At 40.4% G+C, this 27,847-nt stretch overlaps 1 protein-coding gene across 3 annotated transcripts in view; it reads left to right on the top strand.

Moving 5' to 3' along the window:
- LOC132828017 (E3 ubiquitin-protein ligase MARCHF3) overlaps nucleotides 1-26,243 on the top strand; it is a 120,655-nt gene extending 94,412 nt beyond the window's left edge. For 2 of the 3 annotated variants that reach the window (XM_060844915.1, XM_060844925.1), the window contains exons 3-5: nucleotides 11,915-12,119; nucleotides 23,607-23,816; nucleotides 25,288-26,243. In XM_060844915.1, the coding sequence (XP_060700898.1) occupies nucleotides 11,915-12,119; nucleotides 23,607-23,816; nucleotides 25,288-25,446 (574 nt within the window). In that variant the 3' untranslated portion in view covers nucleotides 25,447-26,243. The remainder of the gene's footprint in view (nucleotides 1-11,914; nucleotides 12,120-23,606; nucleotides 23,817-25,287) is intronic. The other variant, XM_060844907.1, reaches the window with a different exon arrangement.
- The last annotated feature ends 1,604 nt before the right edge of the window (nucleotides 26,244-27,847 follow it).

Raw genomic sequence — 27,847 nt, 5'->3', positions numbered from 1 at the left:
TTGGACTGTGGGAGGAAACCGGAGCACCCGGAGGAAACCCACGCAGACACGAGGAGAACGTGCAAACTCCACACAGTCAGTCGCCTGAGTCGGGAATTGAACCCGGGTCTACAGGCGCTGTGAGGCAGCAGTGCTAACCACTGTGCCACCGTGCCGCCCATAGTTGAGTAAATTGGTCCTCTATTTATTGGAATTTAAGGGAGTGAAAGGTAACTTTATTGAAATCTTCAAGATTCTTAGAGGACTTGACGGGTTAGATGTAGGAAGGTTGCTTCTCCTTATGGAAGAATCTAGGATCCAAAGGCATAATCTTAGAATAAGGGGTCACACATTTAAGGTTAAGTTTAGAAGGAATTTCTTCTCTCACAGTATGGAATTCTTTACTACAGAGGGCTGTCGAGGCTTTGTCATTAAGTAGATTTAAAGCTGAGATTGACAGATTTTGTATCAGTAAGAAAATCAAGGGTTTTGGGGAAAAGGCAGAAAAGTGAAGTTGGGATTTATCAGATCAACTATGATCCCATTGAATTGATGACCTATTTCTGCTCCTACATCTTATGTCTTTAGGAAGTTACAGAAAATCCAGAAATGAATAAAACCAGATGTACTACCCAGCAACACACTGCCCCAGTCAACTCAATAAATTCCTCCTTATATTGACATGAACTGTCCTACAGACAAGTCAAACAACATTGTGACATAGTCATATTTAGTAAATTATAACTGACCGCTATTGTGCCAGAGGCCTCCATTACTGTCCCTGAATATGTCCTGTCTGTCTGTCCTGCTGGCAGAACTAAAAGTGGTGACATAGCAATGTACATTCAGGAGTGGTTAACTCTGTGAGCCCTCAACATGAATGCCAGACCTCATGAAATCTTCGGTATCAGATCAGATATGGCCAAGGCATCTTTTCTATTGATTATCAGCTTTCACCCTCCTTGAGCAAGTGACTAGTCCTCCGTGTTGAACACAACTTTGAAGCACTGAAGGCAGCACGGAGGAGGTAGGTGGTGAAGGTTGAGAGATGTAGGTAGTGCTGAGAGATAGGAAAGTATGTAGAGGGTACAAGCGTAGAGGGTACAAGCGATGAATATGGATATCGGTTACTGTTGTGGACCAATCCCACTAAAACATTTCAAGGAAGTTGGGTGGCATGGTGGCTCAGTGGTTAGCTCGGCTGCCTCACAGCATCAAGGACCTGGGTTTGATTCCTACCTCTTGTGACTTTGTTTGTTTGTCTGTCTGGTGTTTGCACATTTTTTGCATGTCTGCATGGGTTTCCTCTGGGTGCTCTGGTTTCCTCCCACAGTCCAAAAATGTGCAGGTTAGGTGAATTGCCCATAGTATTAGGTGTATTAGTCAGGGGTAAATGGGTCTGATGGGTTAATCTTCACAGGGTTGTTTTGGACTTGTTGGGCCAAATGGCTTGTTTCCACACTGTAGGGAATCTAATCTAATCGAAGTAGCCCTGACCCTAACTTTGCTAGTTATTTTAAACAGGTGGACAGTGGGTATTCATGGAGTGATGCAGCTGGCCAACTGCTTAGTCTTAAACAAAATGGAATTTATTTGCAAGATCACCAAATGAAGCATAAACAAAAGAGAACAAAATATAGAACAACTTAACTTATCTGAAAACCCAACAAACTATCCCAATTTATCAATGCTGTTCCCAATACTTGCAATAATCCCCATGAACACCCCTTTGCACAGAAGGTAAAATCAAACACAGGGTCTCACAGGAGATATGTCAGAGAAAGAGGAAGATCAGCATGGACCTGCTTCTTTGGGTCCAGCAGCTTCACAACACTGACCTGACTGCTTTCAGTGAATAGCCAGACTGCCAAAAACCAAATCAACCCAGAGAAAAGCTGAGCTGGGGGAACTGGCCGCTCCATTTTCATTGCATAAGTGTGTTTTTTTTAACTTGAAAGCCTTTGGCCTGAGGCAGCTATAATCGAATTGGACTCAAAACCCACCCAAAACCAGACTTTTCGGAACTTGTATTTTTACAAACTCCTGAAAAAAACTCAAAGACAACAGAACCTTGTTAAAGGAACAGCAACAACACCGCTATGAATGGGCGAAAGTCCGGTACATGTCATGTAGTGTGGGAAAATGGGAAATTGTTCAGTGTGTTAAGTTTAAGTTAAAAGTTGGAATGGAGAACAACTGCAGAATACTGAGGTGCTGAGAGATTCAGATGTTTTTAATACCTGAATTCAGAAGACTGGATCGAATTTTATAAAATCCCAAATAATCTTGGTAATTTGGATGTGCAATGGATGATTCCTCATATAGATGAAGCCAGAACTAGGGCACATTATTTCAAAATTAGGGGTTGACTTTTTAGGACAGATGTGAGGAAAATTTTCAGAGGTTTGTGCAACTTTGAAACTCTCTCTATCTCAGACTGGGTGGATGCAGTGCCATTGAACATTATTAATTCCTGTTTGGAAATGGAATGAAAGTCTGAAGAAGGGTCACTGGACCTCAAACATTGATTCTGTTTCCTCTCCATAGTTGCTTGCCAGACTCGTTAAGTTTCTCCAGCAATTTCTCTTTTTGTTTCAAATTTCCAGCATCTGCATTTCCTTGTTTTATCAAAATATGCAATGATGGGAATATGGAATTCATATACAGAGTCCATCACCACCTACATTTTCCAAACATATTTGCGATCATATTAATTAACAGAGCAAAACTTAGAGGTCAAATGTCCTACTTTTGAATTCTTGTATTTGACTGTTCTTACATTTTAGGTCTCCACCATCTTGATTTAAATTTTAAAAATACAAACATAGATATAAAGTTAACCTGGAGCAGTGTATTTTAGAGCAGTAAGATGGTGCTATTTTCTAGATCTATAGATTGTTAAGGAGCAAAGATGGCCTTTAGTACAGTGATGTGTTGTTCCTGTTGGATGTGGGATATTATGGAGATTTTCCATATTACTGATGATTATGACTGCAGGACGTGTCTTTGGTTGCAAATCCTATCAGATCGAATGGATCAGTTGGAGCAGCAATTAGAGGCCATGAAGAATTTACAGCAGCTAGGGGGTGTGATGGATGGTAGTTGTAGGGAGAGAGAAAAACCACAAATAGAGTCAGGGAGATTTATTACCTCCGGGAAAGATACGAGAGGGAGGCAGGTCATGCAACAGTCTGTTGTGGTTATCCCCATCTCGAACAGTATGTTGTTTTGGAAAATGTAGGTGTTAATGGACTGTCAGGGGAATGCAGCATGAACAGCCAAGTTTCTGGTACCGAGACTGGCTGTAATGTAACAAGGGGTATGTCAGGTTCCAAGCAATCGATTGTGATAGAAGAGTGTCTAGTCAGAGGCACAGACAGACATTTCTATGGCTGGCAGCGAGAAATTAGAATGGTGTTGCCTCCCTGGTGCCAGAATCGAGGATATCCCAGAGAGAGTGCAGAATATTCACAAAGGGGAGAGAGACCAGCAGGAGGTAGTTGTGCACATTGGAACTAACGACATAGGAAGGGAAAAGGATGAGATTCAAAGGAGAATATAGAGAGTTAGGCAGGAATTTTAAAAGGAAATCCTGAGAGTAGTAATATCCGGATTACACCAGATGCTACGAACTACTGATATCGGGATGATGGTTACATTCCCTCATGTTGGGAATGATTGCTGCCTGGCACTTGTACAATGCAAAGGTTGTTTGCCACTGATCAACTCAAGACTGACTGTTGTCCAGATCTTGCTGCATGTGGGGGCACAGGCTGTATTTGAGGAGGCAGATATTATAGTGGTGGGAAGGTAACAGAAGTAGCTGAGTGCACTTGAGGGCCTCTGACACTACCCTGAGGAACTTCTGCAGTGATAAACTGGGGCTGAGATGAATGTTTTCTAGCAACCACAACCAACCTCCTGCAGCCAGAGAGATGCTACCCACCCCCTGTGATCACACTTGACATGCATTTTTCTAGAGCTTCTTGATGGTGTACTTGGTCGAAAACTGTTTGGATGTTGAGGACCGTCATTCTTGCTCTGTCTTTTTGGAATTTAGCTCTAATGTCGCAGGTAGACAGAATGGTCAAGAAGGTGTTTAGCATACTTGCCTTCATTGCTCGAACCCTTTGAGTAAAGGAGTTGAGATGTCATTTTGAGGTTGTACAGGACATTGTGAGGCATCTTCTGGAGTACCACGTGCAGTTCTGGTCACCCTGTTATAGGAGGGTATTATTAAATTGGAGAGGGTTCAGCAAATATTTACCAGGATATCGCCAGGAATGGAGAGTTTGAGTCATAAAGATAGACTGGGACTGGAGCATAAGAGGTTGAGGGGTGACCTTACACAAGTTTATAAAATTAAGGGGTGTAGATAAGGTTAATAGCAAGAGTCTTGTCTTGAAGGTTGGGGAGTTCAAAACTGGGGGCATATCTTTAAGGTGACAGGAGAAAGATTTAACAAGGGCGTGAGGGGCAAACGTTTTTACACACAGTGGTTCATATTTGGAATGAACTGCCCGAGGAAGTGGTGAACATAAGTACGGTTACAACATTTAAAAGACATTTGGAAGGTACGTAATGGGAAAGGTTTGGTGGGATATGGGCCAAATGTAGGTACATATTAGACTAATTTAGTTTGGGAATGTGGTCTCTGTGGACTAGTTGGACCCAAGGGTCTGTTTTCATGCTTCATGACTCTGATTAGTGAGCGTAAGGAGGATAGAGCAGGTGAGTGTGTGGCTGAGGAGCTGGTGCAGGGGATAAAGGTTCACATTTTTGGGTCATTGGAATCTCTTCTGAGGTAGGAGTGACCTGTAAAAGAAGGTCTGGTTGCATCTGAATTGGAAGGAGACTAATATACTGGGAAGGAGATTTGCATAAGCTGCTCGGAAGCATTTAAACTAGTCAGGTGGAGGGTGTGGAACCCAGGGAGATGGTGAAAGAAAGAGATCAGGCTGAGACTGGTAGATTTGGGAAAAGGAGAAAGTCAAACAGTCAGGGCAGGCAGGAACAAAGCAGAGAATGAGGTAGGACTGATAAATTAAAATGCATTTGTTTCAATGCAAGAGGCCTAACAGAGAAGGCAGATGCACTCAGGGCATGGTTAGGAACATGGCACTGCAATGTCATAGCAATTATAGAGACATGGCTCAGGAATGGATGGACAGGACTGGCAGCTTAATGTTCCAGGCCACACATGCTAAAAGAAGGATAGAAAAGGGGACGAGAGAGGAGGAGGAGTGGCATTTTTGTTAAGGGATAACATTACGGCTGTACTTAGGATATTCATGGGAGTTAATTCAGGGAGGTTATTTGGATGGAACTGAGAAGTAAGAAAGGGATGATCACTTTATTGGGATTGTACTGTAGACACCCCAATAGTGAACAGGAAATAGAGCAGCAAATTTGCAAGAGGAGATCTTAGTTATCTGTGAGAATGTTAGGGTGGTTATCGAAGGGGATTTTAACTTTCCAAAGGGACTGCCGTAGTGTTAAGGGTTTAGATGGAGAATAATTTGTTAAATGTATACAAGAGAATATTATGATTCAGTATGTGGATGTTCCTGCTAGAGAAGATGCAAAGCTTGGCCTACTCTTGGGAAATAAGGCAGGGCAGGTGACTGAGGTGACAATGGAGGAGTGCTTTGGGGCCAGCGACAGTAGCTCTATTAGTTTTAAAATCGTGATGGAAATGGATAGACAGGATCTTAGAGTTCAAGTTCTAAATTGTAGGAAGGCTGACTTTGACGGTATTAGGGAAGAACTTTCAAAAGTTGATTGAGGACAAATGTTTGCAGGTAAAAGGACGGCTGGAAAATGGGAAGCCTTCAAAAATAAGATAACGAGTCCAGAGACAGTACGTTCCTGTTACATGAAAGGCAAGGCTGGTAGGTGTAAGGAATGTTGGATGACTAAATAAATTGAAGTTTTGGTTAAGAAAAAGAAGCAAGCATATGTGAGGAATAGACAGCTGAGATAGAGTGAATCCTTAGAGTATAAAGGCAGTAGGAATATACATATGAGGGAAATCCAGAGGGCAAAAAGGGGATGCGAGATAGCTTTGGCAAATAGAATTAAGGAGAATGCAAAGGGATTTTAGAAATACTTTAATGCCAAAAGGGTAACTAGGGAGAGAGTAGGCCCCTCAAAGATCAGCAAGGCAGCCTATGTGTGGAACCACAGGAGATGGGGGAGGTACTGAACAAGTATTTTGCATCAGTGTTAACTGTGGAGAAGGACATGGAAGGTATAGGGAGTGGTGAAATCGATGGTGTCATCTTGAAAAAACGTCCATGTTACAGAGGAGGAAGTGCTGGATGTCTTCAAATGCATAAAGGTAGATAAATCCCCAGTACCTGATCAAGTGTATTCTAGAGCTCTGTGGGAAGCTAGGGAGGTGATTGCTGGTCACCTTGCTGAGAGATTTGTATCATCGATAGTCACAGGTGAGATGCCAGAAGACTGGAGGTTGGCTAATATGGTTCCACTCCTGAAGAAAAGTGGTAAGGAAAAGCCAGGGAACTATAGACCTGTGAGCCTGACATTGGCAGTGGGCAAGTTGTTGGAGGAAATCCTGAGTGACAGCATTTACATGTATTTGGAAAGGCAAGGGCTGATTTAGGAATAGTCAACATGGCTTTGTGCACGGGAAATTGTGTCTAACTAACTTGATTGAGTTTTCTTGAAGGAAGTAACCAGGTAGATTGATGAAGACAGAGTTGGATGTGATCTGTAAGTAATTTTGCAGATGACACCAAACTTGGAGATTTAGTGGACAGCAAAGAAGGTTACCACAGAGTACAAAGGTATCTAGATCAGATGGGCCAATGGGCCAAGGAGTGGCAGATGGAGTTCAATTTAGATAAAATTGAGGTGCTGCATTTTGGAAAGGCAAATCGGAGCAGAATGTATACACTTAATGGTAAGGCCCTGGGGAGTGTTGCTGAACAAAGAGACCTTGGAGTGCAGGTTCATAGTTCCTTGGAAGTAGAGGCGCAGGTAGATAGGATAGCGGGGGAAGGTGTTTGGTATGCTTTCCTTTTATTGGTCAGTGCTTGAATCTAGGAGTTGGGAGGTCATGTTGCGACTGTACAGGACTTTTTTGGAACTTTACTGCCACTTTTGGAACATTATTTGCAATTCTGGTCTCCCTCCTGTCAGAAAGATGTTGTGAAACTTGAAAGGGTTCAGAAAAAATTTATAAGGCTGTTGCCAGGGTTGGAGGATTTAAGCTATAGGGGGAGGCTGAATAGGCTGGGGCTGTTTTCCCTTTGAAAGCGGATGAATGACCTTTATAGAGGTTTATAAAATCAGGAGGGGCATGGATAGGATAAATAGACAAAGTCTTTTCCTTGGGGTTGGGGGTATCCAGAACCAGAGAGCATAGGTTTAGGGTAAGAGGAGAAAAATTTAGAAGGGACCCTAATGGCAACTTGTTCACACAGAGGGTGGTGCACGTATGGAATGAGCTGCCAGAGGAAGTGTTGGAGGCTGATACAATTGCAGCGTTTAAAAGGTATTTGGATAGGTATATAAATAGGAAGTGTTTAGAGGGATATGAGACTAGATGAGTTTAGGATATCTGATCAGCATGGGCAAGTTGAACCGAAGGGTCTGTTTCCGTACTGTTCGGCTCTATGACTCTGACTGTTTTCTCCTGACTCTTTGTTCTGAACTTGTATTTGAGTCCCAGGCTCACCTAGTGACAGAAGTTTATTAGTGCAGGTGATTCGGCCTGCATCAACCAGTTTCAGCCACTTAGTAAACTGAAACTTCATTAACTATTTTTTATATATATATTGTAGTCTGTTTCTTTACTTATAGAGTCATAAAGATGTACAGCACGGAAACAGACCCTTCGGTCCAACCCGCCCATGCCGACCAGATATCCCAACCCAATCTAGTTCCACCTGCCAGCATCCGACCCATATCCCTCCAAACCCTTCCTATTCATATACCCATCCAAATGCCTCTTAAATGTTGCAATTGTACCAGCCTCCACCACTTCCTCTGGCAGCTCATTCCATACACCTACCACTCTCTGTATGAAAAAGTTGCCCCTTAGGTCTCTTTTATATCTTTCCCCTCTCACCCTAAACCTATGTCCTCTAGTTCTGGACTCCCCGACCCCAGGGAAAACATTTATTTATGTCTATTTATCCTATCCATGCCCCTTTATAATTTTATAAATCTCTATAAGGTCTCCCCTTAACCTCCAACGCTCCATGGAAAACAGCCCTAGCCTGTTCAGACTCTCCCAGTAGCTCAGATCTTCCAACCCTGGCAACATCCTTGTAAATCTTTTCTGAACCCTTTCAAGTTTCACAACATCTTTCCGATAGGAAGGAGACTAGAATTGCACGCAATATTCTAACAGTAGCCTAACCAATGTCCTGTACAACTACAACATGACCTCCCAACTCCGCCAGTTCTGTATCCAAATGGCTGGTTCTCCCTGTATTCCATGAGATCTAACCTTGCTAATCAGTCTCCCATGGGGAACCTTGTCAAATGCCTTACTGAAGTCCATATGGATCACTGCTCTGCCCATCTACTGCTTTGCCCTCATCAATCTTCTTTGTTACTTCTTCAAAAAACTCAATCAAGTTTGTGAGACATGATTTCCCACTCACAAAGCCATGTTGACTATCCCGAATCAGTCCTTGCCTTTCCAAATGCATGTACATCCTGTCCCTCAGGTTTCCCTCCAATAACTTGCCCACCACCGAGGTCAGGCTCACTGGTCTCTAGTTTCCTGGCTTGTCCTTACCACCCTTCTTAAACAGTGGCACCACGTTTGCCAACTTCCAGTCTTCTGGCACCTCATCTGTGACTATCGATGGTACAAATATCTCAGCAAGAGGCCCAGCAATCACTTCTTTAGCTTCCCACAGAGTTCTCAGGTACACCTGATTAGGTCCTGTGGATTTATCCACTTTTAACCGTTTCAAGACATCCAGCACTTCCTTCTCTGTAATTTGGACATTTTGCATTATTTTCTTTTTAATGAATACATGCATTTTAAAATGTACACCAGTTCAACTTATTGTTTAGTTTCTGCTGAGAAAGGTTCTAAAATACCAAAATGTACAGGTTTTCTTTTATGTTTAGAGATTTATTTTGTTTTGCAAGTTTTTTCAGCTAGTACCTAGGAAATCTAATCTATTTGCTGCAAAAGTATGGCAGCGTTTCAACTACTGCACTGTTTTATCCAAATCAGAAATATCTGAAGGAACTTAATTCCATTTCTAACATCAAGTGAATCTTGGGTTGCCATAGAATTTAAAGTCATGATTTTTCAGGAATGCAACCATATCTTTAAGTGAGGCATTGTTGAATTTTCTAAGAAAATACAGGATATATCAAATTAGATGATTCCATCAGTTGATTCTCCATCTGCAAAGTGAGGGAAGATGTCATCGGCCTGTGTCATAAACAATTTTTTAAAGAAAACGTCTATCACTGGATGTGAGCATCATTGGCAAGGCAGTATTTATTGCCAATTCTTAATCACCTTTGGGAAGCTGTTGTTGCGATCTGTCTGGTTTCTCAGTAATAAACTGCTTTTTACTGTTAACTTTGTGTTCCACCAGATGTCATTTCAGCCTTTGTGCAAACCTGGACAAAATTGCTAAATTTCAGAAGTGAGGTGAAAGTGACTGTAGTTGACATCAATTCAATGTGGAGATGAGGAACTTGAGTAAAATTGAAGTCAACTGGAGTCAGAGTTTGGAGATGGGCGAACGCCTCTATGGTTGGAGTTACATCTGGTACAAAGATAGATTGCTGCATTGGAGGACTATCACTACAGCCCCAGACATCTCTGAGGGTTTCTTAGGGTAGTGTCTTAGGCCCAACCAACTTCAGCTGCTTCATCAAAGATCTTTCCTCCATTATAAAACCAGAAAAGGAGTTAATTGCAGTATTAGGTATCATTTGCAAGCCTTCAGATTTGAAAATTGTCAGTGCATGCATACACAGAGAACTGGATGACATTCAGTCTGAGATTAATAGTAGCAGGTAGTATCCAGTGCACACAAATGCCAATCAATTGCCATCTCCCCTTTTAGTTTACAGTAGCAAGATTATAGGTCTTGGCACAGTGGCTCAGTGGTTAGCACTGCTGCCTCACAGCACCAGGGACCTGGGTTCAATTTTCGTCTATGCAGAGTTTGCGCATTCTCTCTGTGTCTGCGTGGGTTTCCTCCGGGTGCTCCGGTTTCCTCCCACAATCCAAGGATTGGCCACTAAATTGCCCACAGTGTTAGGTGCATTAGTCAGGGATAAACGTAGGGGATGAGTAACTCTACAGAGGGTCAGTGTGGACTTGTTGAGCCAAATGGCATGTTTCCACACCGTAGGGAATCTAATCTAATCTATTTGCTGAATCCCTCATTATATTATCATGCTTGGGGGTTACCACAAGCCAGAAACTGATCCGATCCAGCTGTATCAATTGTGTGGCTATAAGAACAGGTTAGACGTTGGGAATTCTGCAAATAACTCATTCACCACAAAGTCTGTAAAACATCTGTAAGGCACAAACTGGAAGTGTGATGGAATACTTTGGGGAGGTGACAGCCAGTGGTATTATCGCTGGATTGCTAATCCAGAGGCATTGGTAATGTTCTGCAGGGCTGGGTTTGAAATCCACCATGGCAGGTGGTGGTCATTTGAGCTCAATAAAAATCTGAATTCAGAGTCAAATGATGGCCATGAATCCATTATCGAAAAACCTATCTGGTTCACTAAAGAAGGAAACTGCCATCCTTACCTGGTCTGGCTTACATGTGACTCCAGCAAAGTGGTTAACTCTTAACTGCCCTCAGGCTGATGAATGCTGGCCTAACCAGCAACATCTATATCCCCATGAATGAATTTTTTTAAGAAACACTCCAGATACCTGGATGGGTACACCTCTAACAATTCTCAAGAAACATCCAAAGCAACTCATTTTATCAGCACTTCATGCACCATCTTCAAAATTCACTCCGTTCACCACTGATCCACAGTGTTTAACGTATCCAAGATGTACTACACAACTCATCAACAGTACCTTCCCAAATGATCACCTCCACCACCTAAAATGGCGCACACAACAACGGATTGGAACACTACCACCTGCAAGTTTACCTGCAAACTGTGTGCAATTCGGACCTGAAATTACAACCGTATTACTATTCCTTCACACTTGACTGGGTCATACAAAAGTCATGGAGCTCCTTCCACAACAATACTGTGAGTTACCACGTGCAGATAAACTGCAGCAGTTCAGGGAGACTGCTTCTCACCACCCCTTAAAGTGTAAATACATTTTGGCCTTGTCATTGATGCTTGGACCCCATGAACAAATTAACAAAATAAAAGTCTGCAATGATTTAAATCCATATTCCACAGATTAACAAATGCAGCATTTGAGTCCAGAATTATTCATATGCTTAAAAACCTTGTTTCCAAGTGCACTTTCTGCTACCTTCTTCTTAATTTAAATTTCTATGATCACATTTGTACTGAAAACTGTTTAAACTAAACTGATCATAATAGCATGCCTCACCATAATTAATTTCTAATCCAGAGCCCCAGCAGCATTCTCATTCAGTTGTTTGGTAAAGAAGCAGCATTTTAGTCCTCGAGTTCAGCTTCCAGAAGCTACATTTTGCTTTAACTAAGGAAGAAAGAAGAAATACTTGAAATATCCTCTCATTCTTTTTTAAATGTCCATTGTCTTCAATTATTTTGGACAATTGTGTTCGGTGCTACAGATTAAAATCTAATTAATTGCTTTATAATTTAGATTTTATACTGCTGAGTATTCTTTCAGTACTGGGAAATTATTTTAAAAACCGTTTTGATATTAATGAAAGCCTGTCATTTTGGCTGTCCTCTCGATTGTTTTGAAGCTGACATTGATGAACCATTTTAATGTTTGCAGCACCCTCCATGACCGACCTATGTGCCGGATTTGCCATGAAGGCAGCAACCAGGAAGATCTGCTCTCCCCCTGTGAATGCACAGGAACTCTAGGAACTATTCATAGAAGCTGCCTAGAGCATTGGCTTTCATCTTCAAACACCAGTTACTGTGAACTCTGCCACTTCAAGTTTTCAGTGGAGCGTAAACCTAGACCATTAATAGAGGTCAGTATGTCATTCCTGTCTGCAGAAACTGGGACACCAAAAATAGCTCCAGACAAATAATTTACACAACTTTTTTTTAAAAATGTATGATTGTGTAAATCCTAGGTGGTTGATTTGAACAGAGGTTTATCTATCAGCCACAGCTATTTTCAAGGACGGGTTCTCCAGTTTGGTGAAAGTACCTGTTGAGGTAAAGTAGGGGAAGCTTAATTCCTTGTTTAACTTGAGCTAAATCTGATAATTACACTGGGCCTGAAAGGACAGGGTTTCCTCTGTCTGATTATCCATCACTTTAATGAGCACACGTTTCAGAGTTTTTCGATAGTAATATCCATTATCTAAGCAGGACAATCAGGAACAGCCAGTTTCCTTTTAAATTCTCATTCTCTAAAATAAAGTGCTCAATTCATGTTTCACTCATGGCCTATTAGGAGGCCTACAGCCTTCGCTTTTGTTCCAATATTTACATGTAGAAAGTATATATGCAAATTTCATTTTTCTCTGACTCCTAAGAATGCAGCTGTATAATAATGAACATTAAATAAATATTTGCATTGTCTCATTATAACTCTTCTAAAATCATTACTTTTATTCTCAACATGATCTACTCATCAAAACAGTGCTCCTTTATGTACTTTTTTACAAGTTGCCTTTTGTTTATCTCTATAAAACAGAAAATACTGGAATGCAGGTTGACATTGGTTGATTTTGTACTGAAAGACTACTTATTACCAAAAGATTTCTGAACTGTGCCAATCAGAAGAGATGTTTGAAAATGTTTATCCAGTATTACACAAATATTTATCTAATAGCTAAGATTACAAATGAAAGAGAAGGCTCTTATGATCCAGTGGTATCGTCCCTTCCTCTGGCCCTAAAGGCCTGGGTTCAAGTCCCACCTGTACTGGAGGCGAATAATAACATCTCTGAACAGGTTGGTGAGAAAGTATTTGTATGTGAAAAGGGGGGGCAATGTGTCATTTATGTTTTTTTCGACTATCTCATGCTTCACCAGACCTTGTTTTTATGTCAAAACTGCTCACTACCCCAGGATCATCCTGGATATCTAGAATTATTGCCTGAGTTTCTTTATTGCAATGTATGCCATCTTCTTAAAGCCTCTATCTTTCCTCCTCCCATCTGCTCCTTCAGCAATCATGAAGAGCCCACCATGGGCGGTACGGTGGCACAGTGGTTAGCACTGCTGCCTCACAGCGCCAGAGACCCGGGTTCAATTCCCGACTCAGGCGACTGACTGTGTGGAGTTTGCACATTCTCCCCGTGACTGCATGAGTTTCCTTTGGGTGCTTTGGTTTCCTCCCAAAGTCCAAAGATGTGCAGGTTAGGTGAACTGGCCATGCTAAATTGACCGTAGTATTAGGTAAAGGGGTAAATGCAGGGGAATGGGTGGGTTGCGCCTCGGCGGGTCAGTGTGGACTTGTTGGGCTGAAGGGCCTGTTTCCACACTGTAAGTAATCTAATCTATTATTTCTTCGCTGGTATTGAGACAATTTGTTCAGCTGACGTTGCTATATCCCCCACTCCCTTGCCCCAGCCTATAAAACCTTTTATTTTTGCAACTTCTATCTGCTTTTCTTTGGACTCCATTCCCATTACACCTCTGACCATTTAAATCCTGTTCCTAGCCCCCATAATAGCTGACATTAAAACAGTCACTGTTTCACCCACCACCTTCTTTTAAAACTGTAATCACCACTCCCTACTTAAAAACAAAGCATACTATATTCCTCTGACTTTCTGAACTGCATCTTCAACCTTTGACTTCCCAAGTCCTTGAATCTAATGTGAGCTGCCAATTCCATAGTCAATCTTGCATTCCCCTTCACCAGTCCTGCTACAGCACTGAAATGGCCCTAATCAAAGTCATGAAAAGATTTTCTCTGATTGTCCCACCTCATCCGTCTCTATGCTGACTTCTACCAGAAGCACCCTGGTCCTTCCGTGCCTTGCCTCTCCCTAGCTTAGTAATACTGTCTCACTTGACTCTTCTTTTAGCAAGAACATGCCCTAAATTAACTTCCTTTCTCTTCTATCGTTATTAGCTTGAGTTGCTGAGGTTTGTTCTTTGGCCACTCCCTTTATTTATCTACATGCTACCATTGGTCACACCAACCAATGGCGTGAATCAGGTTCCTATGTATGTCATCTTAGCCTGCTTGGCTACTCTCTCTCATTCCTGATGAAGGGCTTATGCTCGAAACGTCGAATTCCCTATTCCTGAGATGCTGCCTGGCCTGCTGTGCTTTGACCAGCAACACATTTTCAGCTGTGATCTCCAGCATCTGCAGACCTCATTTTTTACTTTTCCTATGTATGTCGACAACATTCAGCTTGTATTTGTTCCCTGTTTCTCTTGAGTTCTTGCTTCTCTTACTTCATCAGTCTGCTTGTCTGACACCTTATCCTGAACTTATTCCTCCAATTTAACATGAAGCCAAAGGCATTTTCTTTTGTACCAACAACAAACACACTCTGGATACCAATTCCATTCCCCATTTCAGTTTCTGTCTTCAATTCATCATGACTTTTGTAACCTATTTGATCTTTAGTTAAACCCATTTGCTATCTTCTTCAACCCTGTAATACTGCCTGTTCAAGATCATACTTGTGATAAACTCCTTTTAAAAATTATCAGTCACATTCACAGTGTGATACACATATAAATACACAGAACCTTGGTTCACGTAGGCAGAAAGAAACAAAATGTGTCCTGTTGATAGCCAGTCGCTGCGGTAACCCCATGGAAACCTGGGACCAAGCAGAATTTACCTGCCTAGTCTGAGAATTCGGATAGATGGGTAACTGCCTTTATTGCATCTCCATGCCAGTGATGGCCCAATCAATCAGCCCTTTCCTCATGCTTTCTAAAATGGTGTCCCTTTGTTCAGGTCTGCTTCTTATGTCCTGGTTCTGATGAGTGCAAAATTAAAAGCTTCAAGCTGCCTGTCTCCTTTGAACAACATTTAAACTCTGTACGATCAAACAATACTTTAAACTCAATGAATGAATAAATCTGGAATTAAAAGCTCATTCCCATGGAGGTGGCTGTGAAATCTTAAACTCTTCTGGCTCACAAATGGCCTTTTAAAGAAGGAAAGCCACCACCCTTTCCTGGCCTGGCCCACATGTGACTCCAGACCCACAGCATTATGATTGCCTTTAAATTGTTTTCTGAAATGGCCCAGTAAGCCACTCCGTTCAAAAGCAATTTAAGAATGGGCAACAAAAGCTGGCCTTGCCAGTCACATCCTTATTTCACAAATAGACGTAGAAAAGAAGAATGTGGTGCCTATAGCTCACCCAGGATTCTGTGCCTGGTGCTAGGCAGGAAGGGCAATGGCTTGGTAGTGGTTAAATTTAGTCTAATAACATTTTGCTTCCAATCATGACCAGAGCTTTCTGGATCAATAGTGGTATCCAGGGTACACTGTACTGAGGCATGAAAATTTCTCTACAACATTGAGACTGGGCCATCAACAGTAGCAAAGTCTGAGGCAATAACATGATTTCTGATGAGTTTAACATCTACTTCAAAGTCTGCCTTATGAGTAACTAATTGATGCTTTGGCTGGATCTATAGGCTCAACTTTGGGGATCAGATGATGGTTTATCCAAGAGCAAAGTTTTTAAATACCATGAGTTAGCTTGGTATCAGCCTTTCTCTCCCATCTAGCTAGTTCATAGTCATGGAGATTCCAAGATTTAAGTCATGGATTTTGCCAAATTGTCATGTATTTTCTGTCAAACATTTACCCATGCCTATTGGCACCTATAAACTACAATCCCAATGTCATCTTTGGAACCTTCATTCTTTTTAATTCCTCCAAAACTCTGTGGTGTACATCGTATCCTTCACCAATTCATCTTCAACCATCATTCCCTGCTCCCTGACCTAACTGATTCCTGGATCTCTTTTAATTCTCGTCCTCTTGCTTAAATCTTCATGGCCTATTCCCTATCTTTGTAATCATCATCAGTCCAACAACTGAGAACTTTGCATTGGTCCAACAAACTCCAGTCCCTGAATCTTTTTGTCTCCATATCTCTTTTTCTCCTTTATGACCCACATTAGAACTCAACTCTTTCGTCAAACACTTTGTCACTCCTCTCAACAGCTCCTTATTGATTTCAATGTTGTTGCTAATTCCTAAATTTCTTCACTGAAGTGTAAAATGTTCTGTTACATATGCTCGAGGAGATACACCACAATGTAAGAACACAAGGTGCATACTTGCTGTTAACTAATCCAATAATGTAGGACAAACCAGGCTTTTCAAGTTTCCATTTCCACTTGGAAATTCAAAAGATGTTCCTATCACTGTAGTGGTGTAAGGAACATGGGTGCAGACCTAGTTTGTAAGGGCGACATGAGATGGAAAATGAAATATTTTTCTTCTTAAACTCCTTAATTTTCATAAATCTCTTTTAAATCGATTTGAAAAGCAGTAATCAACATATACACTGTTTCTCATAGGATTTTCCCGTTTACCGGATAAAATGGATGTTTTCTCCGCCTTCACGGGCTGTTGTTATCACTCTGTTGAAAATCATATTTCAGCTGCTGACTGACCTAAATGTCTGTGTCATCTTAAGATGATAGTTCTGGTAAAATGGCAAACACATTGTTTGAATGTTCGTCTTTTCTTCTGTGTCTACTAGTCTGAACTGCACCACTACAACCATTTTCCCAAAGTGACCAGTCATGGTAACTTGTTGTATCTACTGCATTTATTGATTTGTGATATTGAGTAAGGGTTGGTTAATGCAGCTTGCTGCCATCAATTCTCTTTTGTCTTTGCTTTGTCCTGGATCTCTCTAGTGATTGCATTAGAGGATACATGCCACAATCTTTTCCCCAAGAAGCACTATTATTCAATAACAAAAAGATTTATTTCAGAATAGCGGAAAGTATAACTGCAATTGGTCAAACAAAGCTACCGTGACCTTTGGGGAGCTGGTACAAGTACATCTGCTCTCTCTCTCTGAAAGCTAGAATAGAACTTGTTGGCTGAGTGAATGGTGGCAGTGGAATCCTCTTGTATCCACAATACTGGTCCAGTTCATTGTGTGGTCAGTGGTGACCCACAGGTTGTCCATGTGAGTCAGTGACAGTAATGCCATTAAATACTAAATGAGATGGCTACATTTGTTTTGTTGGCATTTGCTATTGCCTGGCACTTGTGTGGCATGAATGATAAGATTTTTTTTCTGGGAGTAAAGGAGGAGGTTTAATATCTAAATTCAAGTTTGACTGAATTTTGGTAGAATAATTAAGTTGAAACTATTGCTTCAGGCAAAACATGAAATTCCAGCTACCAGAGAATTTTGCATCATTCATTGATATTTCGATGAGCCAAGAGGAATGTCAATTTGTAGCATATGGATAGCTTTTGGAATGGCAGTCCAAACTGCAGGATACATGAACAGACTGAGAAAGTCTCAGATTCAGAAAGCGAAAAATAGTAAGCTGTTGACAGGTGAAGAAAATATTCTGGGACAGAGGAAAGAAACTAGAACTGTCTCAGAGGGAAAGAGCACAGATAAGGAAGATTGTTGAGAAGCAGAAATATATACACATGAAGAAGAAAAACAGTCAATTTCCATTTGAAAAATCATGACAGAACTACAGAGGTGGCGAGTGCTGTGAGAAAGCATTGGAAATTAACTTGAAGTATCGTTGAAATGTGAGGATGAGCAGGTTCAGTGGCCAATTCTTTCCACTTCTCATCACCTCATCTTGCCCCCTCCATGTGGAGGAATATTTCCGTTTAGGAATGGGGATGATAAAAACTGGGGGCCGTGAAAAAAAAACTCAGGACTGGCAGCATCTGTACAGAGAAAAGCAATTAACATTTTGAGTCCAGTGTTCCTGTTTGAGACTGGAAGCAGCTAGAAACGAGATGCGCTTTATGCTCTTGAAAAATGGAATGTATCAAATCGAACAAAGAGGAAAAGGTTGGGAGGTTAAGCGATTTTTTAAAAATGAGGCAAACAAGGAGTAATGGCTGTTGTAAATAAATAAAGTGTTGCCACTTGACTTTCAAAATGTCTGGTTTTAGCTCAACAGCTGATCAAAGTGCTATAAGTAATAATTCCTCTTGACAAATGATAGATGAGAGCAGTACAATATTTGACATTTTTGTAAAAGTACAAAAGGCTTGCAGATGTCTCTGGAATCACAATTTCCGAATGCACAACTTTATGTGGCCTAAGTTTGGAATTAACCAGGGTGGCCTTCCAGCACCCCAAAGTAAATGTCAGAGATGAGCCCAATTCGGCTGAGGCAACACCTCCTACGTAACTTTTTATGTCAACCGCCTTTTAATTAGCATGTAGCATGCCTTCAGTTCATCTTCAGGAGGCTGTGGTGTTTCATTGAGCTGTTGATCAATTGGAGGCTCGCAGTTATAGAATCATACAGATGTACAACACGAAAAGAGACCCTTTGCTCCAACCCGTCCATGCCAATCAAATATCCCAACCCAATCTAGTCCCATTTGCTAGCACTTGGCCCAAATCCCTCTAAACTTTTCCTATTCATATACCCATCCAGATATCTTTTAAATGCTGTAATAGTACTATCCTCCAACACTTCCTCTGGCAGCTCATTCCATACACACACCACCCTCTGTGTGAAAAGTTGCCCTTTAGGTCTCTTTTTTTTTATATCTTTCCCCTCTCACCCTAAACCTATGCCCTCTAGTTCTGGACACCCCCACCTCAGGAAAAGGACCTTGTCTATGTACCCAATCTATGACTGTCATGATTTTTTAAATCTCTATACAGTCACCTCTCAGCCTCCGACACTCCAGGGAAAGCAGCCCCAGCCTATTCAGCCTTTCCCTATTGCTCATGTCCACATTGATCTCGTGTGGTTGGAGGGTCCCAAAGCCAATGAATGGATTTCATCAGTTTTCCCATTTCCCCCCCCCCTCCATCTAACCTTCCAACTCAACACTGCCCTCTTGAACTGTCCTCCCTGTCCATCTTCTTTCCCACCTGTCTGCCCCACCCTCCTCTCCAACATATCACTTCCACCCCCACCTTCATCCACCTATCACATTCCTAGCAACCTTCTCCCTAGCCCCACCCCCTCCCATTTATCCTCCACTTTCCTGATGAAGAGCTTATGTTTGAAACATCAACTCTTCTGCTCCTCCAACAACTTGCCCACCATCGATGTCAGGCCCATCAGTCCATAGTTCCCTGGCCTTTCCTTTCCACTTTTCTGAATAGTGGCACCACGTTAGCCAATCCCCAGTCGTCTTGCACCTCACCTGTGACTATCAAGTATCTCAGCAAAGGGCCCAGCAATCACTTTCCTAGCTTCCCACATAGTTCTAAGGTACACCTCATCAGGAACTGGGGACTTATCCACTTTTATGCATTTGGAGCCATCCAGACCACCACCTCTGTAATATGGACACTTACCTAAATGTCACCAACTATTTGCCCACATTCTGTCTTCCATGTCCATCTCCACAGTAAACACTGATGTAAATTACTCATTTAGTATTTCCCAAATTTCCTGTGGTTCCACATGTATATATTTGTAAAAACCTTTTGGATTCTCCTTAATTCTATTTGTCAAAGCTAGTTCATGTCCCTTTTTGTTCTCCTGATTTCCCTCTTAAGTATACTCCTACTGCCTTATACTCTTCTCAGGGTTCACTCAATCTATCCTGTCTATACCTGACATATGCTTCCTTCTTTGTCTAAACCAAACCCTCAATTTCTATAGTCATCCAGCATTCCCTACACCTATCAGCCTTTCCTTTCAGTGTAATAGGAATATACTGTCTGTAGACGCTCGTCATCTCATTTCTGAAGACTTCCCATTTTCCAATTGTCCCTTTACCTGCGAACATCTGCCCCCAATCAACTTTTGAAATATCTTGCCTAATACTGTCAAAATTGGCCTCCTTTCAATTTAGAACTTCAACTTTTTAGATCCAGTTTATCCTTTTCCATCACTATTTTAAAACCAATAGAATTATGGTCACTGGCCCCAAAGTGCTCCCCCACTAACACCTCAATCACCTGGCCTGCCTAATTTCCCAAGAGTAGGTCACGTTTTACACCTTCTCTAGTAGGTACATCCACACACTGAATCAATATTTTCCTGTACACACTTAGCAAATGCCTCTCCATCTAAACCCTTAACATTATGGCAATCCCTGTCTATGTCTGGAAATTTAAAATCCCCTTCCATAACCATCCTATCACTCTTACAGATAACTCTGATCTCCTTAAAAGTCTGTTTTTCAACTTCCTGCTGACTACTGGGGGTGTTTGTAATACAATCCCAATAAGGTGATCATCCCTTTTCCTATTTCTCAGTTCCGCCCAAATAACTTCTCTGGATGTATTCCCAGTAATATCCTCCATAAGAATAACCATAATGCTATCCCTTATCAAAAACGCCACTCCCCCTCTTCTCTTGCCCCCCTTTCTATTCTTCCAAAAACGTTTTTATCCTGGAACATTAAGCTGCCAGTCCTGTCCATCCCTGAGCCACATCTCTGTAATTGCTATGATATCCCAGTCCCATGTTCCTATGTCCTGAGTTCATTTGCCTTTCTTGTTAGGCTTCTTGCATTGAAATAAATGCAGAGCTGAAAATGTGTTGCTGGAAAAGCGCAGCAGGTTAGGCAGCATCCAAGGAGCAGGAGTATCAGAAAGGGCTCATGCTGGAAACGTCGATTCTCCTGCTCTTGGATGCTGCCTGACCTGCTGCGCTTTTCCAGCAACACATTTTCAGCTCTGATCTCCAGCATCTGCAGTCCTCACTTTCTCCTTGAAATAAATGCAGTTTAATTTGTCTCTCCTATCTTGTTCTCTGTTTTGTTCCTGCCTGCCCTGACTATTTGACTCGCTCCCTTTCCCAACTTTCAGAGTCTCAGATTGATCTCTTTCCTCACTATCTCCCTGATGAAGGGCTTATGCCCGAAACGTCGAATTTCCTATTCCTTGGATGCTGCCTGACCTGCTGTGCTTTAACCAGCAACACATTTTCAACTGTGATCTCCAGCATCTGCAGACCTCATTTTTTACCCACACAGTCCTAGCCCCTACCTTACTCATTTAAATCCTCCTGAGCAACTCTAGCAAATCTCTCTGCGGTTATATTAGTCCCTTTCCAATTCAGGTGTAATCCCATCTTTCTTGTGCATGTCACTTCTACCCCAAAAGAGATTCCAATGATTCAAAAATGTGAACCCTTATCCCTTGCACCAACTCAGCCATGCATTCATCTGCTCTATCCTCCTAGCTCGTAGCACCAGGAGTAATCCAGATAGTACTACCCTCAAGGACCTCCTTTTTTAAAATTTATGCCGAACTTTCTACATTCTCCCTTCAGAATCTCATCCTGTTCCTTTCCTATGTCGTTTGGTTCCAATGTGTACAACAACCTCCTTTGGATCCTCTCCCATTTGAGAACATTTTGCACTCTCTTTGAGATCCCTTTATTCTGGCATCACGGAGGCAACACCCCATTCTGGTGTTTCGCTGCTGGCCACAGAAATGTTTGACTGTGTCTCCGACTAGAGAAACCACTATCACTATTGACTGTTTGGAACCCGACATACCCCTAGTTACAATACAGCCATTCTCGGTACCAAAAACTTGGCTGTTCATGCTACATTTCCCCCAAGAGTCCATCAACCCTATATTTGCCAAGACAGCATACTTGTTTGAAATGGGGATATCCACAGGAGACTCCTGCGCTCCTCACTCACCCCTCTTACCTTTCCTGGAGTTAACCCATCTGTCTGACTGTATCTGTGTCTTTATCTCCCTTCCTATAGCTTCCATCCATCACACCCCCTATCTCCTGTAAATTCTTCATTGCCTCTCACTGCTGCTCCAACTCATCCACGTGATTTGTTAGGATTCGCAACCAACGACACTTGCTGCAGACATAATCATCAGTAAAATGGCAACTTTCCCTAAACTTCTATGATTGACAGGATTAACACATTACTCTACCAAAGGCCATCTTTGCTCCTTCACAATCTACAAACCCAGAAAATAGCACTTTCTCGTTGTCCTAAAAAGATACTGCTCCAGTCTAGACTTATATTTTTAAAATTTGTTATAAGTATTAATCTAGAGACAGTTTTCAATAAAACATATAATGAAGAAAGAACCCATTGTGCTAGCTGCTGTAGATTTACAGCAAGGCTACACTTAAAAACTTTGCACTAATCTGTTCCTGTGCTGTGAGCTGTCAAACACAGGTTCCTCCAAGGTGAGTTGTGAATTTCACTGCTTGTCCATTTTTCCTAAATGCACTCCAATGTCCAGAGATACTTGAAAGCAAACTGCAAAGGCAGTAACGGTGCAGATTCACAGTTTCTTTCTCTGACCTTGTGGTCACTGCCTTTGTCTGTCTTCTCCTTTTTCAAAGTGCCATTGTTTTGATCTTTTGTCCCCCAAAGTTCCAAAACAATGCGACAGTATATAAAACAGTAATTGCTGCTCCTGGAATTTGAGAAAATCTCCTCTAGCACCTAAAATATGTCAAAAAGGGAGCAGCTCTTACTGCCACAATTTTTCCCCCTCCTCCCTCTTAGGTTACCCAGAATCCTTCATTCTGCTCACTGGTAGCACCGAGCAGATACAGTTGTCATGCTCCTAGAACATGAAAAAAAGGAATTGTAGTTGGCTATTTAGTCCTTGTAGTCTGCTCCACCATTCAGTGAGATCATTGTTAAGCTTTTACTTGAATATCTTTCTGCAATATTGCTGATGTTTTTAATTTATAAAAATCTATTGATCTCAATCTTGAAAATTGTCATTGACTTGAGCCTCCACAGACATCTGGGGCAGAAGAATCCTAAACTTTCATCACCTTCTGAAGAAATCCTTCTCCTATCCGACCTGCACACCTGCATTTACTCTGAGATGGTATTCCTTGACTCTGAACTAGAGTTTTGAAGACGTTCTGATGAAGGTTCATACTGGACTTGAAATCTTATGTCTGTTAATCTCTCCACAGATGTTGCCAGACTTGCTGATTTACTGCAGAATTCTGTATTTGTTTTAGATTTCCAGCACCTGCAAAATTTCAGGTTTATTTGACATCTATACATGAAGGATCAAAATGCAGTTAATCTGCTTGCATGGAATTGAGCCCATAAATTATGTAGCTCCATTTAGAGTGGGATTGAGATTGTGGATCCACACATAAATATGAAGGCTTTCATGAAAGGAAGCTTGAACTAATGAATTAATATTTGTTAAGGTTTCTAGTAGCTTTAAGTGAATTGAAGGAGCTGTATTGCATTGTGCAGTATGGAAGTATTTTGCATTTATATTTCAAATACATCATTGTTTTCTTCAGTTTGTATGTTATCTGTTAGAAGGCTGAATAAAGGAAGTAAACAAATGATTTGCTGAAATCAATTAAAATTAAGGGTTTTGATTTTTTTTCTCTTCTCTCTCCTCTATCATCCCATTCAGTGGTTAAGAAATCCAGGCCCACAACATGAGAAGCGGACTTTGTTTGGAGATATTGTGTGCTTCCTGTTTATAACTCCACTAGCCACAATTTCTGGCTGGCTGTGTTTGCGAGGTGCCGTGGATCATCTACACTTCAGCAGCCGACTAGAAGCAGTTGGACTCATTGCACTAACCACTGCACTGTTCACTATTTATCTATTTTGGACTTTAGTAAGTACATATTATTGTTTTCTTGTAAACATAATTTACATCAATCATTTCATCGTATTTGGAACGTAAAGGCAATAGTATTTTACACCCATCCCTAAAAGTATTGAAGCAAATGCTGTGAGACAGCTGTTATCTCAATTAATGTGCTTTATTTTGGAGGATTTCCTTGAATCAATATATACTCCTATTTCTTCCACCATTCATTTGCAGTGACTGTTTACAAGGAACCAGTTTGTGTTTCATAACATTTTGTTTAAAATCATTATGCTAACATCGCTCTTCTCAACTCACTACTATAATCCCTACGTTCCTCCTAACCACTAATTAACCCCCAAGTTTCAGACAGAAATACTTTGCACTTTTTCCATATTCTAGCTGTGCCTCAGTCTGTATGTAGTCTGCTCATAACATGAGAAACATAGCACGCTTCTTGCTGCCATGTCCTAAGCTCTAGCTTTGAGAGATTCGGTTTGGTAAGACCATAAGACATTGGCTAGATGGCCTATTTCTTCTCCTATGTCGTCTGCTCTACCATTCAATAAGATTATGTCTGATCTAACGAACCTCAGCTCCAATTTCCTCCCTTTTCCCTATACAATGTAATCCTTGGTTCCTTTAGTCATTAGGCTTGGTTATACTTGTTAACCCAGCCTCACCAGCTCTCCATGGTAAAGAATTCCACAGATTCACAACCCTCAAAGAAGAATCTTTACGTTTTAATATCTGATCATTGTTGAGAGTATCTTGCATTTAGGTGAGTTCTTCTTTGTACACATGCAGCGCATGGAGTTCTTAATGTGTTGTGGCTCTGCCTGGCAGTTGTCCTGGTCTGTGTCTGCAAACCATGCATCAGAAGTCGGTTGGCTTGCTGATATCTCTGCCTCATAAATTAAATATTCTTTACTGTTTAAAAGAAATTAATGTCTGATTAGCAATCAGACTATTAACATTATGGTAATTTACAAAAGTCACATTAATGTGAAAGCCTTCAGATGAAGATGGGAGAGTTTTGTGGTAGAAGATTCCTTGAAGTACGTTATCCTCAGTTCCCACTTAAGGAGTGGCAAATTAATGCAATTTGAGTTTAAAATTTCTATCCTCATGCTCAACATCACCACTACTCTCTAAAACTTCTCCACTCCATCTCCTCCTTTTAAGATCTAAAATTCCTTCTTTGTAGTTGCCTTTTTAGCTAATCTGTTTAGATCTATCCCAATATTTTTCCTTTTGTGTTTTTTTTTCCACTTTCTGTCTGATTATGATACACTGAAGTACTTCAGGATGCTTTTCTATTTTAAAGCTACTGGATAAATGAGAGTTGTTCCTTGATCATAAATCATTCCTTAACTGGATGAAGGAGTAAACTTTTCTTATTCCCAAAAGCTTTCTGAGCGGTGTACTGTTCCAAGTTTGGCTTATTATAGCATCTGAGAGAATTTTCTTTATGTTGAATTTATTTTAACCCCTCTAGGTTTCATTCCGTTATCACTGTCGATTGTACAATGAGTGGCGTCGAACCAATCAAAGAATTATACTGCTTACACCAAAGCCATCAGATGCATCACCTTCTCAACAATTACTTCTTGGTCTGCATCCGCTGAAAAGGAACTCAAAAGAGACAATTGTATGACATATGTCAGTCACTTAGAATTTTCAATCCTGAATCCTATGAGTTCTAACCAAAGATAATTAACTTAGTCTGATACCTTCCTTCAAAGGTTAGCCGAGTTCACAACGCGGCAACTTAATGAAATTTGGAAAACTGGATTAGATTACCAGTATTTCTTAAAATTCTGTCATCTTTATTACTACAATAAGGCCTGCAATATCATCCTTTATACTATCGTTATTGATGATACTTGATGTTTAGTTTTATTTTAATGTCAGATTATGTCTTTATGGATTCGTGTTTTCCAAATTAATTGGGTAAAACTCTTAATGTACTTCTCAATGTCAGTTATTTTTCTTGGAATTAAGACTGATGGATCACTTCCTTTTCTGAATAGAAACTTGATCAGATTCACCATTTTGCTTTTAATTTCCAAATGAAAATTGGTTAGCTCATAATTTGTTATGGGGAGGACACAATTTTAAAATGAAGCTTTTATGAGAATTATTTTTAGTTTACTATCGTAAAGTTTAATATGTTCACAAAATTATCCAAGTAAATGATCTGTTGATTGAGTTATTGAGTTGATAGACACTTTGAATTTTTAAAAATTGTATTCTGATGGAATGGATTGTGTGACAGATCTGACAAATTATATATTATAATTACATTCATTCTAAACATTGCTTCATGATTATGCATCATTTTAATCTTTGATGTTTGACTACACATGTTGCATTTGATATAATGGACTTTTATTTAAAAATAGCAATGTTATTTTAATTTGTATTGGAAATATTTCTTTAAATCAATACACTGCTTCTGTAATCCAAAATAAGTTTAAGCATCTACTTATATTATTTGCCAAATTGTGAATTAACATATCTGAAAATGCTTAGATCCTATCTTGTATGTGTATTTGTAGTCTTGAAATATTTAAGTCAAATGAAACATTCTACACCAAAATTACACCTGAGTTTATTGTAATTAGCATGCAGCACTAGAAGCTGTTCTTTATGCTAGTAAGTCAAACATGTAATGCGTATCAATGTATTGCTAACATAGTGATAAAAATTTACCATTTTCTCAAACTGCAGGCAAAATTTAAAAATGAATATTTTTGATTCTGACATTTATCAGTTGTTTTAAATTCTGATATACTCGTATTTTTCTGCTGTGTTGATAGAACATAAAATGAAACAAACATTATCAGTCAAACATTCAAGGAGGCAATATTTAATTAGCATGTATTGATTTTAAGTTAAAAGTTATTGTACAGTCAATTTATAAATGCCCAAATCTGACACATACATAGGTATAAACAATATAACATATGCAAAACATTAGGGATAAATGCAATAGAGGGAACAAAATATTGTCTCCTTCTAAACCCAAGTGTTGAATCTTAACACTCTAAAGTTCTACCTCTGAGCAAGTATGTATAAAGAGAGATGCCATCCATATTGTGACATTTTGTTACATCCGTATACGTTTCATGTATCTCGCATAAATAATATCATTTTACTTTTGCCTTCATGTATGTTTAAATCAATTGCTTTTTTATTCAAGATGCTCAAGTTCAGGATTTGAGAGAAGAGGAATGATCTTTTTGGAATTTGATGCCAGTGTATTTCAAGAATGTGCATCATGTCTGTGGTCATGATTTTGTGACTCATACTTTCTCAGAACTTCTCATGGCCTGAATGAATTTACTATTCAGCAAAACTTTAGTTTTGTGCCTACCGATGCATGTTCACTTTTGAAACTGTAATAATTCATTTACAGTTTTTGTATTAATCAGAAACAGTACATACCGAAATAAAATCCGAAGTACAAAAATTATATCCTTCGATAATTATGTTTCACATGTTATTCTATCCTTATTGATGGAACATAAATGATGATGTTTCTCCTTTCGAGTCATTGGATATACTGTACAAAAGGAAGCCATTCTGCCCATTATATCTATGATAGCTTGTTTTTGGAATTGCCTTTTCTATTGTCAGAAAAACAATCCTGGCTTCTCCTGTGTATGAATTACTTTGAACCTGCTGTCATTTTACCTAATCTTCTACATCCTCTCCAAGGCCCTAACATCCAGCCTAATGCACAGAACCTAGACTGAACTCGCAGCACACCAGGTGAAGCCTAGCCGATGTTTCTTTCAAGTATAACATAAATTGCTTTTGTGCTCTAGATAATTTGTAATCAACCTGTTCATAGATGTTATTACACACCTCTTGAGCAGGTGCGGCTTGAACCTGGGCTTCCTTGACCACAGGTATTGGCACTACCACTATCACAAGAGTTCTTTGTTTCATATTTTATTCCTCTACTAATATACCCAGGGCTAACAAACTTCTCAACTTGTCATGCTGCAAGTTAAATATCGGTAGTTAAACACTCCCGTGGGTTTTTTGTT

The sequence above is a fragment of the Hemiscyllium ocellatum genome, chromosome 2 (genome assembly GCF_020745735.1).
Source record: "Hemiscyllium ocellatum isolate sHemOce1 chromosome 2, sHemOce1.pat.X.cur, whole genome shotgun sequence".
Lineage (NCBI taxonomy): Eukaryota > Metazoa > Chordata > Chondrichthyes > Orectolobiformes > Hemiscylliidae > Hemiscyllium > Hemiscyllium ocellatum.
The sequence above is the reverse complement of the archived record's forward strand: the minus strand, read 5'-3'. Positions and strand labels throughout refer to the sequence as shown.